This window comes from Anabrus simplex, chromosome 5 (genome assembly GCF_040414725.1).
Source record: "Anabrus simplex isolate iqAnaSimp1 chromosome 5, ASM4041472v1, whole genome shotgun sequence".
In the NCBI taxonomy this organism is placed as follows: Eukaryota; Metazoa; Arthropoda; class Insecta; order Orthoptera; family Tettigoniidae; genus Anabrus; species Anabrus simplex.
This window is the reverse complement of record NC_090269.1, coordinates 425,003,726-425,017,714: the sequence shown is the minus strand read 5'-3', so window position 1 is coordinate 425,017,714 and position 13,989 is coordinate 425,003,726. Positions and strand designations below refer to the sequence as shown.

Sequence of the window (13,989 nt, the reverse complement as noted above, 5' to 3'; positions counted from 1 at the left end):
CTCCCATATTCCATTACAGTATGATACTATTCTTATCAACATAAACTGGCTGATAAAGAGATGAATAGAAATAAAAACAGAAAATAAAAGTGTTCGATGGCAGATATTTGAACTATTAAATTTATCCTCACAGTTTTTACATTATTGTGTTCAATAGTTCCAGTATGATTTTTATAACGTCAGGTCAGAATCATCCTGCTACTGTATGTGACAGTAGACAGTACTACCTGCGACTGTCTGGCCAAGGGTTAAGCGGCCATTACCAAACTTCACAACACTGAAATGGAGGACTAATGGCTACAAGCGGAAGAGTCCTCTCTTTGGAGGCCAGGTGAAGCCTTTGTGTAGGAAATGACACAAAAATTCACCAGAAAGGAGAACATGTTCAACGGTCTAGATGGCAGAAAATGGAAGAACTTTCTGCTGTCAGCAACATTTGCACCTCAGAGAAGCAGTTGCAAAAGGCGTCTGTACACCGGAGGAGCACCTGGCAGTAGGTATAAAATGCCTTTGGGAGTGGTGACCCCACTGTAATAATAGCCTATACATGATATGGCATTTTGGAACCTGTCTCTGCCAACTGTGAAAAATGGGCAATCAGTAACCACGTCGTGAAGGTGGGCATCATCAACCTTATGACCCTGACAGGAAAGGCAGAAGAAGTGGTGAATTTTATGGAGAAAGAGGGAATAGAAATGATAGGGTTGAATGAATAGAAGGAGAAAAGAAAGAGGAGAATGAGGAAACGATATACACTATACTGGAGTGGCCAAAAGGCAAAAGATGGTGTGGGCTTGATTATCTCAAAACAGCTGGAGAAGTATGTGGATATGGTAGAGTACATCAGCGACAGGATAATGAAAATTAGACTGAGAATGAGGAATGAAGCGAAGGACTTCATACATGTGTATGGACCACAGAGAGGAAACAAAGAGGAGCATATTGAGAAATCATTGCAGAAACTAGAAAAAGAGATAACTGATGTGGAAGTGATTATCATGAGAGAAATGCACAGGTGGAAAATGAAAGACAAAGAAACAAAAAAGTAATCCGACCATGTGGATGTGGGAAAAGGAATGAAGAAACCAGTTGGATTTTGTGAGAGGAATGGAATGATTGTGGGCAACACATGGTTTCGAAAGAAAAGCAGCAGGAAAATTACAAGATATGGCTAGGGTGACAGAAGAATAAAATCAGTAATTGATTATTTTCTGGTGGAATGCACAAATTGCAGACAGTTGATGGATGTAGCAGCTTCATCAGGAGAAGCTTTCGATGGAGATCATAGAGTTGTGATAGCGAAACCGAGAGTGGAGAAAACGGAAAAAATTAAAAGAGATAAGAGATAGTAAAATGTGAAAACTAAAAGATAAGCATGTACAGGAAGAATTTCTGGAAAGACTGAAACAACTATTCCATTTACTGAGGTAGAAAATGTGGAAGATGAATGTTCCAACTTCAAAAGGGCATTTGTAAGTGGGGCAGAGAGTGTCTGTGGCAGAACATTGACAAGAGTGAAAGAAAAGAAGACGTCATGGTGGAACGAGGAGGTGAGAGAAGCGGTGAAAGAAAAGAAGAAAGCAAAAGGAAGTATCTTGATAACAAAAGGAAAAGTAAGAAACTGGTGAGAGAAGAAAAGTTGGAAAGAATTTACACAAAAGATGGAAATAGATGGAGCTGGCAGTAAAAGAATGATGTATGGATGGAATTAAATGAGATAATAGGAAAGAAAGAGTATATACAAAGCTGATGAAAGAGGAAGGTGGTGATATAATAACACATCCAGAAGAAATAAAGAGAAGATCGAAGGAGTATTTTAATAAACTGCTGTATGTGAGAAACTGTGCAGAGGAGACGGTAGTAATACGATGTGATGACTTAATAGTAGAAGATGATATAAAGAGGTGGAATTCATAGTCTCTAAAATGAAAATGGGGAAGACACCAGGAATGGATGAAATTAGTGTGGAAATGATAAAGACTGCTGGACCTGTGTGCAAATCATGGGTGTACAGATTGTTAAAGTCAATAGAGAAACATGTGCCAGAAGACTGGGAAAAGTGAATAATAATACCAGTTTTTAAGAAGGGGGACCAAAATGTGTGTTTTAACTATAGCAGAATCGCACACTTTTCACAAGTGGCAAAAATACTGGAAAGAATATTAGAAAGGAGAAGAAAGGTAGAAGGAGAGTTGCAAGAGGAACAGTATGGCTTTAGAAGTGGAAGATCTACAGTGGACCCAATCTTCAGCATGAGGAAATTAATGGAAAAGAGTTGGGAATATAGCACATCTCAGCAAACTTTTAACAGTAAACTCATGTCCCCATCTTGAGGTGGTGCAGCTCATTTGAGACCGACCCCCTATGGAGGTGAGCTGCATGTCCTATTTTAACAACATACCAGCCCCACTCCCCCTGCCACTCTTAAACATCTGGGAATCAAACCTGAGCCTCTGAGGACAGCACCTAACAGCACTAACCGTTTCACTATGGAGGCATACACTTTTGATAGTAAACTCAGTCTTTCACATATCATGATGTCTCGGTGAAACAGTGGTAGAGTGTGCTTGGTTCCATGGCTACATGGTTAGCTTGCTGGCCGGATCCCTGGTTTGATTCCCGATCATGTGGGGGATTTTAATTTTCATTAGTGCATAGAATATAAATTTCATGGTTTTGATTCATATTGAATTGTGATCACAATAATAATTAAACTTATGTTGTAATGGTCCCTGGCACATTCTTAATTTGTAGCTGGTAGACATTCGGAATTCAGTGTAGTGTCCATGAAGTTAACCTGAATAAATGATAGATAAAATTAATGAACTGAAGGAGAGAGAGTGCTAATCAAATGGCACAGGTTATGTAAGACTTGCCTTTCGTTGCAGCATGTGTTGCATGGCCTACTATTGTGTGCCTCATAGCAACGGTTGTAAGATTCAAAGAAAAGAGAGAGGGGAAGGGGGATTAAGGCAGGGCCGAAGGATGTGGGAAAACAGATGGCTGTTGACGAAAGGTGCTGTGAATAGTATGAAAAACTGAATTACGACTTCTTGGTTTGACGTTTCTAAAAATGGGAATTAGAAGGTCAAACAGGATACAGTATTTGGGTTTTCTGAAATGTCATTAAGATTATAATTTGGGGTTGAAATTTTGATCTATATGTATGAAGCAGCTTTCCATAAAGTTAAGGAAGGGTCCTTTATTGATGATTTTGAGAATTTCCATATCTTGTTTTATGTCTGTGAATTTGTGATTATAGTGATGCATATGCTGTCCTACAGCTGAAAATATACTGTACTTCAGGGCATTAACGTGTTCCGTGTACCTTATATTAAAGCTCCTCCCAGTCTGTCCGATGTAAGAAGAATTACAACTGTTGCAAATAATCCTGTACACTCCTGATTGTGAAAAACTATTGAACTTGTTTACGGATGTCACATTATGTAAAGACTTCTGCATTCCTATTATTGAATTGAAAAAGTGGACCATTACGACATAAGTTTAATTATTATTTCATCCGTGCATCTGGGATTCAATGCAACACCGGATAATACATGTAACGGTGCTAACAGAGGAAATTTTGAACATTTCATGTAAGAAAGAGTTTCATGTGCTGATACTGTGTAGATTTGTAGAAAATTAGTTCTAACATGAAAAAAAAAAAAGTTTGTAGACTCTCATGATACAACATTTTTATCTTCTTCATTAATGATTTTGGTACATTCCTTTTCAGTAGGCATTCCTATGCATGTTTTCTCTTAACTGTATCATAAGCTTTTTCCAAATCCAAAAATACGAAGATGATTTCCTTATTCCTTTCATTGCTTTTCCATTATCGTTCGCACTGTAAATATCAAGTCTATTGTTGATCTATTTGGTCTGAAGCCATATTGTTCTTCCTCTAACTGTGTTTCTATTATATCCCTCTGTCTTTTGTCTATGACTTTCTCCAATATTTTTAGCCCCTGTGATAATAGGGTATTACCTCTATAATTTTATTTCTTCCTATTTCCTTTTTTGAACAGTGGTATAATGCTTCCTTGTTGCCAATCATCAGATATCCTTTCATCCTTCCATATGGCATTCAGGGCTCTGTATAACCACTGTAGTCCAATGCTTCCTGCTGCCTTAATCATATCAGAGTTGAATTCATCTTTTCCACCTGCTTTACCTTTGGTCATTGCTTTCACTGCCCTTTCAAGTTCCAACAGTGTTATTGGGTTCTCTTCCTTTTCTCCATCTATTATATCCATTTTCTTATCTCAAAGTTTTTCAAAATACTTCGCCATCACCTCCTGAAGACCCTTTTCGTCATGTACTATCGATCTATCTTCTCTCTCTAATGTCTTGATTGTTTCTTGATTTATTCTTTTTGATTTTATTTCTCTGTATAATAGTTTCTGATTTCCTCGACTATCTTGCTCAATTTTATTGGTAAACTCTCCCCAACATTTCTCCTTTTCTTCTTTGATCCTCCTCTTTACTTGTAGTTTCAATCTTCTGTATTCCACATCTAACCTTTCTATCTTATTCTCATCTCTCTGATATGTTTTTCGATTTTCCTTATCCAACTTTATCTTGCTCCTTTCTTTTATTTTATTTTCTATTTTGTCTGTCCACCACTGTGTCCACCTCTGCTTTTGTTTTCCTCGTACACCTCAATTGCTGCTTCCACAAATGTCTGTCTTAAATTGTCCCACTCTTCTTCTCCACTTCATATTTCCATGTTAGGCAACTTGCTTTTTATACAATCTTGGAATACCATTCTTTTATCCTCCTATTTCAATTCCCAAATCTTCAGTCAGTCACTACTGATCTGCATTTAGGGCAGTCGCCCAGGTGGCAGATTCCCTATCTGTTGTTTTCCTAGCCTTTTCTTAAATGATTGCTAAGAAATTGGAAATTTATTGAACATCTCCCTTGGTAAGTTATTCCAATCCCTAACTCCCCGTCCTATAAAGAAATATTTGCCCCAATTTGTCCTCTTGAATTCCAACTTTATCTTCATATTGTGATCTTTCCTACTTTTAAAGACACCATCCAAACTTATTCGTCTACTGATGTCCTCCCACGCCATCTCTCCACTGACAGCTCAGAACATACCACTTAGTCCAGCAGCTCGTATCCTTTCTCCCAAGTCTTCCCAACCCAAACTTTGCAACATTTTTGTAATGCTACTCTTTTGTTGGAAATCGCCCAGAACAAATCGAGCTGCTTACCTTTGGATTTTTTCCAGTTCCTGAATCAAGTAATCCTGGTAAGGGTCCCATGCACCGGAACCATACTCTAGTTGGGGTCTCACCAGAGATAAATATGCTCTCTCCTTTACATCCTTACTACAACCCCTAAATACTCTCATAACTATGTGCAGAGATCTGTACCCTTTATTTACAATCATATTTAGGTGATTACCCCAATGAAGATCTTTCCTTATATTAATACCTAGGTATTTACAATGATCCCCAAAGGGAACTTTCACCCCATCAACGCAGTAATTAAAACTGAGAGGACTTTTCCTATTTGTGAAACTCACAACCTGACTTTTATCCCCGTTTATCATCATACCATTGCCTACTGTCCATCTCACAACATTATCGAGGTCATTTTTCAGTTGCTCACAATCTTGTAATTTATTACTCTGTACAGAATAACATCATCTGCGAAAAGCCTTATCTCTGATTCCACTTCTTTACACATATCATTGATATATATATATATATATAAGAAAACACAAAAGTCCAATAATACTGCCTTGAGGAATTCCCCTCTTAATTTTTACAAGGACAGATAAAGCTTCACCTACTCTAATTCTCTGAGTTCTATTTTCTAGAAACAGAGCCACCCATTCAGTCACTCTTTTGTCAAGTCCAATTGCACTCATTTTTGCCAGTAGTCTCCCATGATCTACCTTATCAAATGCCTTAGACAGGTCAATCGCGATACAGTCCAATTGACCTCCTGAATCCAGGATATCTGCTATACTGTATCTTACTGGAATCCTACAACTTGGGCTTCAGTGGAATAACCTTTCCTAACCCCAAACCACCTTCTATCAAACCAGTTATTAATTTTGGAAACATGTCTTATATAATCAGAAAGAATGCTTTCGCAAAGCGTACATACAATGCATGTCAAACTGACTGGCCTGTAATTTTCAGCTTTATGTCTATCACCCTTTCCTTTATATACAGGGGCTAGTATAGCAACTCTCCATTTATTTGGTAAAGTTCCTTCATGGAAACAATAATCAAATAAGTACTTCAGATATGGTACTATATCTCAACCCATTGCCTTTAGTATATCCTCTGAAACCTTATCACTTCCAGCTGCTTTTCTAGTTTTCAACTTTTGTATCTTATTGTAAATGTCATTGCTGTCATAGGTAAATTTTAATACTTCTTTAGTATTAGTCACCTCCTCTATTTGGACATTATCCTTGTAACCAACAATATTTACATACTGCTGACTGAATACTTCTGCCTTTTGAAGATCCTAACATACACACTCCCCTTGTTCATTAATGATTCCTGGAATGTCCTTCCTGGAACCTGTTTCTGCCTTAAAGTACCTATACATACTCTTCCATTTTTCACTAAAATTAGTGTGACCACCAATTATGCTTGCCATCATGTTATCCTTAGCTGACTTCTTTGCTAGATTCAATTTCCTAGTAAGTTCCTTCAATTTCTCCTTACTTCCACAGCCATTTCTAACTCTATTTCTTTCCAACCTGCACCTCCTTCTTAGTCTCTTTACTTCCCTGTTATAATATAGTGGATCTTTACCATTCCTTACCACCTTTAAAGGTACAAACCTATTTTCACATTCCTCAATAATTGCTTTAAACCCATCCCAGAGTCTGTTTACATTTTTATTTACCATTTTCCATTGACCATAGTTACTTATTAAATACTCCCTCATGCCTGTTTTATCAGCCATATGGTACTGCCTAACAGTCCTAATTTTAATCTCTTCCTTTCTTTCACATTTCTCTTCAATTACCACAAAAACAGCTTCGTGATCGCTAATACCATCTATGACTTTGGTTTCTCTATACAGCTCACCTGGTTTTACCAGCACCACATCCAGAATATTCTTCCCTCTAGTTGGTTCCATCACTTTCTGAATCAGGTGCCCTTCCCATATCAACTTATTTGCCATTTGTTGGTCATGTTTCCTGTCATTCGCATTACCTTCCCAATTGACATTTGGTAAAATGAGAATGCCCGCTATGATCACGTTCCTTTCCTTATTGTTTCCCACATAGCTGATTATCTTATCAAATAATTCTGAATCAGCATCTGCGCTACCCTTTCCTGGTCTGTACACTCCAAAGACATCAAGTTGCCTATTATCTTTAGAAATGAGCCTTATCCCTAGAATTTTGTGCTTGTCATCTTTAACTTTTTCGTAGCTTACAAATTCTTCTTTCACGAGAATTAATACTCCCCCTCCTACCATTCCTATTCTATCTCTACGATACACCCTCCAGTTCCATGAGAAAATTTCTGCATCCTTTATATCATTTCTCAGCCATGATTCAACTCCTATTACAATATCTGGTAAGTATATCTCTATTAAATTACTTAATTCTATTCCTTTCTTTACAATACTTCTACAGTTGAGCACTAACATTTTTATGTCATCCCTACTTGATTTCCAGTTCCCTGTTCCCTTAACACTGCTCCCTAGGCCACCCTGTTTCCCTGAATGTACCTCCCTATAACCCTTATAAACAAATTTTCTAACTTATATGTACCACTGATCTTTGGTTTTTCCTTCAATACAATTTTAGGGATTTTTACCTGTTTTAATTCCACAATTAATAATCTATGATCACCTTCCATACTTTCACAGGGGATTATCTTCATATTCATGATGTATCTTCCCCATTCTTGGTCTGTTATGATAAAATCGATGAGTGTTCCATACTGTCCATCCCAACTATATCGGCTGATCTTATGGCTATTCCTCTTCATAAACCATGTGTTCACCGAGCTCGATAGCTGCAGTCGCTTAAGTGCGGTTAGTATCCAGTATTCGAGAGATAGTAGGTTCGAATCCCACTGTCGGCAGCCCTGAAAATGGTTTTCCGTGGTTTCCCATTTTCACACCAGGCAAATGCTTGGGCTGTAACTTAATTAAGGCCACGGCCACTTCCTTCCCACTTCTAGCCCTTCCCTGTCCCATCGTCGCCACAAGACCTATCTGTGTCGGTGCGATGTAAAGCAACTAGCAAAAAAAACCATGTGTTCTTTATTATCAGGTTATTTCTGATACAAAAGTCCAACAGTTTCTCCCCATATTCATTTCTATCGCCATACCCATGTGAGCCCAGAACATTCTCATACCCCATTCTATCAGTTCCCACATGAGCATTCAGATCTCCCATTATCATGATCCCATCTCCAACAATATGTGCTTCCAGTTCATTGAGGAACTCTTCATTTTCTTCCATGCTACATCTTGTCTGTGGAACATACACCTGTATTATCTTCAGTAGTTCCTTGTTTACATGTATGTGCATTATTACAATTCTTTCATTTACATACTCGACTTCAGCTATTGGTTCAACATTCTTTTTCACTACAAATTCCACTCCATTTCTTTTTTCTTTACTGTTACCCATCCAGTACAAGGTCTACCCCTTTCTTAGTTTCTTCATTCCTTTCCCTTTCCATTTTACTTCACTTAATCCCAGGATGTTGAATTTTTGTCTCTCCATTAGGTCAGTCAATTCATTTTCCTTCCCATTCATTGTTAAAATATTTATTGTTCCAAATCGGGTTTTGTTCTCTGTTCTAACACTTGCACGAACATCAGCCAGCATTACCATCATACTGTGCAACTGTAGTGAGAGACTTGTCAATTCCATTTCCATTTTTAAACTTCCATCAGAGGATTGTATTATAGTTGAAAGCAAGTACTAATTTACTAATCTGCTGAACTGCTAATCCTAACGCATCTGAGGATTTTTTTGGGGGGTTTACTCCCTTAGACTTTGAAGATCCTTCTTCTCCACAAGGCAGTGGTTTCCTCTTCTAATTTTCCACAGAGAGGATGGGTTGCCTCATTCACCATCTTCACCATTCCAAAGGTCTCCTTCTCTACCAAGATGCTGTTAAAGTCTTCACCCGTAACCCTGGGCATGGGTTCCACGTTATACTCCGTGAGACTGGGTCCCTGCCTGAACTTAGCTCTCCTTCACACTGACCTACTGATGTGGAGGGTACCCACCCCTGCAACGTGGATGCGCCAGACAAGAATTAGATTCACAATTAAGTATTTATTTATTTTCCACCTAGTCTATACAATGATTGCTTAAGGCAATTTTTAATGGTCAAAAGTGGTACATGTTTCGTATATTATCAACATCTTCAGCCACATAACACTGTTTAGATGAAAAATATATAAAATTGACAAAGTAATGCTTTAGAGGAAGTGACCTTAAAATTAATTAATTTTATATATTTTTCATCTAAACAGTGTTATGTGGCTGAAGATGTTGATAATATACGAAACATGTACCACTTTTGACCATTAAAAATTGCCTTAAGCAATCATTGTATCGACTAGGTGGAAAATAAATAAATACTTAATTGTGAATCTATTGAAGTGCGATACGGACCATGAAGCTGATTTTATGTAAGACAAGAATTACTCAAGTGAACAATATGGAAGATGGCTCTATCTCCCTTGAGCCAACCAATGGCTTGGTATAACCTTTAATTTTTTCTGGTTAGTCCAAACTAATTTAAAGAAATATACTCTGCATGGTTATGCATTACTTTTAGAAAATAATATTTTAAAGGAAATGTGTTATAAATTGTGCATTTTAAGAGTTACATATTTTGGAATGTGAGGAAGTGGCATGCCATTTATTGTGTACTTCTAATAATAATTTTGCTCATCTGTGACAGTGTGTTGCCATTATTATTTTCTTGATAACTCTCAAAACAGTTTGTGAAAATTATACCGTCATATAGTGTCGGTATTTTTCACTAGACTTATTGTCTTACGTTCTGGGTGCCTCCTGGTATATCAGCATACTGTGTGACAGAGAACATTCAGAGTTGTATAACAGTTTGCAAATAATTTCATTTATTCCTGTAGCTGGACGACTGCAGCAAGAATTTCGTGAAGCTCAGATGAAAGGACTTCCTCTTCCAATTTTGTGGGTTGCTGATTATTTTGTATGGGACGGTGAAGGGCTGCGATTTGGACGTTATTACAGGACAGCAGGATGGTATGCTCATATAGCCCTGTGGTAAGTTTGCAGTACTAAATGCTTTGCTTATTTAGAACAAGTTTGATTGAAAGAGAACTATGTTATTGTTGTTGTTATTATTATTATTATTATTATTATTATTAAAAAGATCACAATACAAAAAGGTATGAGACAAGGTTGTATCCTCTTTTCAATCCTTTTTTAACTTATGATCTCTCTATATTTTGAATTGTCTTTGATTAAATTGATAAAGGAATCACAATACTGAGCGAGTCAGCTGTGTGTTTAAGGGCAAGCAAGCTTGCATTCAGGAGATAGTGGGTTCAAACCACACAGTTGGCAACCCTGAATGTGGTTTTCCATTTTTACACCAGGCAAATGCTGGGGCTGCACCTTAATTAAGGCCACAGCCGCTTCCTTCCCACTCCCAGCCCTTTCCCATCCCAGCATTGCCATAAGACCTATCGGTGTCATTGTGACATAAAGCAACTAGTAAAAAAAACCACACATTCAACAGGATGCAAATAAACACCATCCGCTATTAGATTACATCGTGATGCTTGCTGAAAATTTACAAGACCTGCCATTCGTTCTGAACAGCATCTACAAAGGAAGCAAGCAGTTCGGCCTTAAAATTATACCCATTCAGAAAATGATTGGTAATCAGCAAACAGAAAATCACCAGCACAGATTTACTCTGAACAGGTGTCACATTTCAAATATCTAGAAATGGGATCCAGATGTAGAAATCAAAAACCAGAGTCAGCATTAAAACATCTTGTGTACAACTGTGATCTCTGATTCGACTAGGTGTTACCATTGGTACTTCACGGTCGCAAAGTGGCTTTGTCAATGACAGGTAAAATTTCTTTTAAACCACAAAAGCTTGACCCACCAATTCACTATGATACAAATGACATTCAATAATACAGGGTGGGCAGAATAAAACTAGCCTGGAAAATATTTACTATAGGACTGATCCTTGTTAATGAACATCACAGAAGATGCTGGAAATGGCCTCATCTGAAGAAATGAAAAACTGACGATCCAAAAGTCCTGACTCCACATCATCGACCATCTCCAGTTGCCCGGGTGTGGTATACGAACCCCCTCCATCTTCGTCTGTCCATGAATCACTGTTCTCTTGTAATCTTCTCCAAATCTTGTCCTCTCTCCTTGACATCTTTCTTCACCAGATCAGTCCATTTTCCTCTGGGTCTGCCCACTGGTCTGTTTCCTTTTACTTCTCTTTCATATTCTCTTCGTGCAGTTCTGCTTGCACTCATCCTTCTTAAATGGCCAAACCATTTCAGTCTTGCTTTCTGGACCCTCTGAGTAGGGAGTCTCCTATTCCCACCTCCTCTCGGACTTTTTCATTCCTGAACTTGTCTTTCCTGGTCTTCTTTATCATGGTGCGTAGGAATTTCATTTCTGCAGCTTGGAGTTTTGAGTTGTCTTGTCTCATTAACGTGGTAGTTTCCAAGCTATACGTGAGGATAATATGATTTATATAATACCCTCTTAGCTTTCAATGGTACTTGTTCATCCCACAGCAGTTGTCTTACTTGGTGGTAAAATTGAGTTGCCTTGCTTATTCGACTGTCCACTTCATATTTTGCAAGGTTGTCTCTTGAATCTATACCACCCAAGTGCTTCAACACTGAAACACTGCCAGTTTGGTGTCATTTAGTCTGATTTGTAGTGTGTCATCTCCCCTCTCCACAGCAGTGCCAACTCCAAATAACTGGGAGAAGGTCATGAAATAAAGAAAGTTAAGGAGTTTACAATCAGAGTCATCAGAAAGAATTTTCACCATAAGTATGTTGCTGGTAGGTTAGGAGAGGTGGTGGTATACAGGGTCTCTCTTATGAACCCAGACCGTCCAGAGGCATTTCTACTCTCCGAGACCTAAGCAATTGTACGGGAGGTGCGTACATAGTTCTTGCCCTTGCAAGGAGCGTGCACGTGTTTGACCTAGCATCAATAACCAGGCCGAATCTCAGCTGTTAACATGGTGAGAAAGTTATCATAGCAATACTGTAGTTTTGTATGTAAAAGTTACTTTAATTACGAGTTTGCTCAACAGATATGCAATTGTTCAGCAATTTCGTGAGCTCAGATTCACATCATTGTAAATAAATTTGAAACTACTGGCTCAGTGCTCAATAAAAAAAGCATGTGCGCACACAAAGAGTTTTTAACAGAGGCAAAGCTAGATGACATTGGTGCAAATCTTGAAATGTCACCGATTAAATCACTCACAAAATTAGCACAAGTAGGGGTTTCGGTTTCCTCTGCACACAGAGCTATCAAGCTGTTAAACATCAAATTGTTTACACGGGCCCATTGTTTAAAACGTGTTCATCCATCCACAAGAGTGAGATATTGTGAGTGATATCTTGCATCTTGAATGATCATTTATTTGACCCACAGCTTGTGTTCTTTTCGGATGAGGCCTGGTTTCATCGTATGGTTGTGTGAACAGTCATAACTCTCTCTATTGGTGTGTGGAAGATCCTAATGGTGTTTATGAAGTCTCTCATTATTAAAGATGACACTCCCAGCATCTTGTATAAGGTAAGATTTCATATACACATGCTTAAAGCAGTGTGGCCACACGTGATGTAAGTTGGGCTGAGGCAGGTGCTGAAGCACAGAATACAAACACTGTGTGCTCAGTCTGGGTTCATAAGAGAAACCATGTATAATTTCTAATCACTAGGTTATGTACCAAAAGCCTGGATTCATTTCCAAAACTCTTCACAGTGCTCATATGGAGGGAGGGCATATGACACTGCTGATGGTGATTCATCCGTTGGATGGAGACTTAAAGCCATGAGCAGACCCCATGGTGTTATTCAGCAGGAGTAGGCTATGTGCCAGCACTGGGTTTCATCCTCCCCCCTTCCTACAACCCTATATCACGTCCTTCATTTCATCTCATTAACTCCTCTGATGAGTGTGACATCACGGAGGGCATCCGGTCATAAAACTTGCTACAAAAATTAATCTCACCCGCACATAAACAGGAGAAGTGTTGAACATACAATGACTTTACAGTCGGTTCTTTGCAATGTCTCCGATCGATTTATTGGCTCTTGAGGATTGGGTTTTTGTGCTGTCCCCAACATTTCTGAACTCACACAGCACACACAATACTATCCTTCATCACACCAATGCACAGTTTTCAATAGACGGCAGATGCCGCTCACCCTTATCGGAGGGCCTGCCTTACAAGAGTTGCGCCAGGCTGCAATAGCCACAAAAATTATGATAATTATCACTATTATTAGTATTATTATTATTAAAGATAGGCTCATTGTTATTTAACTCCTGAAACACACGGCCCTCTTGTGCAAGGGGCTCAAGTCATTGACATGAACCTTTAGAGTATCATTTCTCTAGGTGTGGGTGGGGGCAGTGGAATAACACACATGGTATCCCCTGCCTGTCTTAACCCTCTTGGAGTCAGGAGCCGATCTGATCGGCCGCTCACCATCAGCTGGAAGAGGCCAGAGCTCCGCCTCCACTCTACTACTGTAAAGTGCCAGGCTGTTTTTAGTGGAAATACACGCATTTTAACATTCATGTATATCTATCGGTGGATGTGAAATACCGGCAAGAAATTTTTTACGTGTCGATAAAATAAACAACTGATTTATAGTGATATAAAGAATTAGAAAGTATTTTTATTGCTATTATGGTTGTCGATAATGTTTATTTTTAGGAAGAGAAAAACATTTTCGCACTTTCTCTCT

General features: G+C 38.5%; 1 protein-coding gene across 1 annotated transcript in view; it reads left to right on the top strand.

Annotated features, from left to right (window-relative positions):
* LOC136875041 (dual oxidase maturation factor 1) overlaps positions 1-13,989 on the top strand; it is an 80,504-nt gene that overhangs the window by 21,293 nt on the left and 45,222 nt on the right. The window contains exon 5 of the mRNA XM_068227963.1: positions 10,117-10,270. Within this exon, the coding sequence (XP_068084064.1) occupies positions 10,117-10,270 (154 nt within the window). The remainder of the gene's footprint in view (positions 1-10,116; positions 10,271-13,989) is intronic.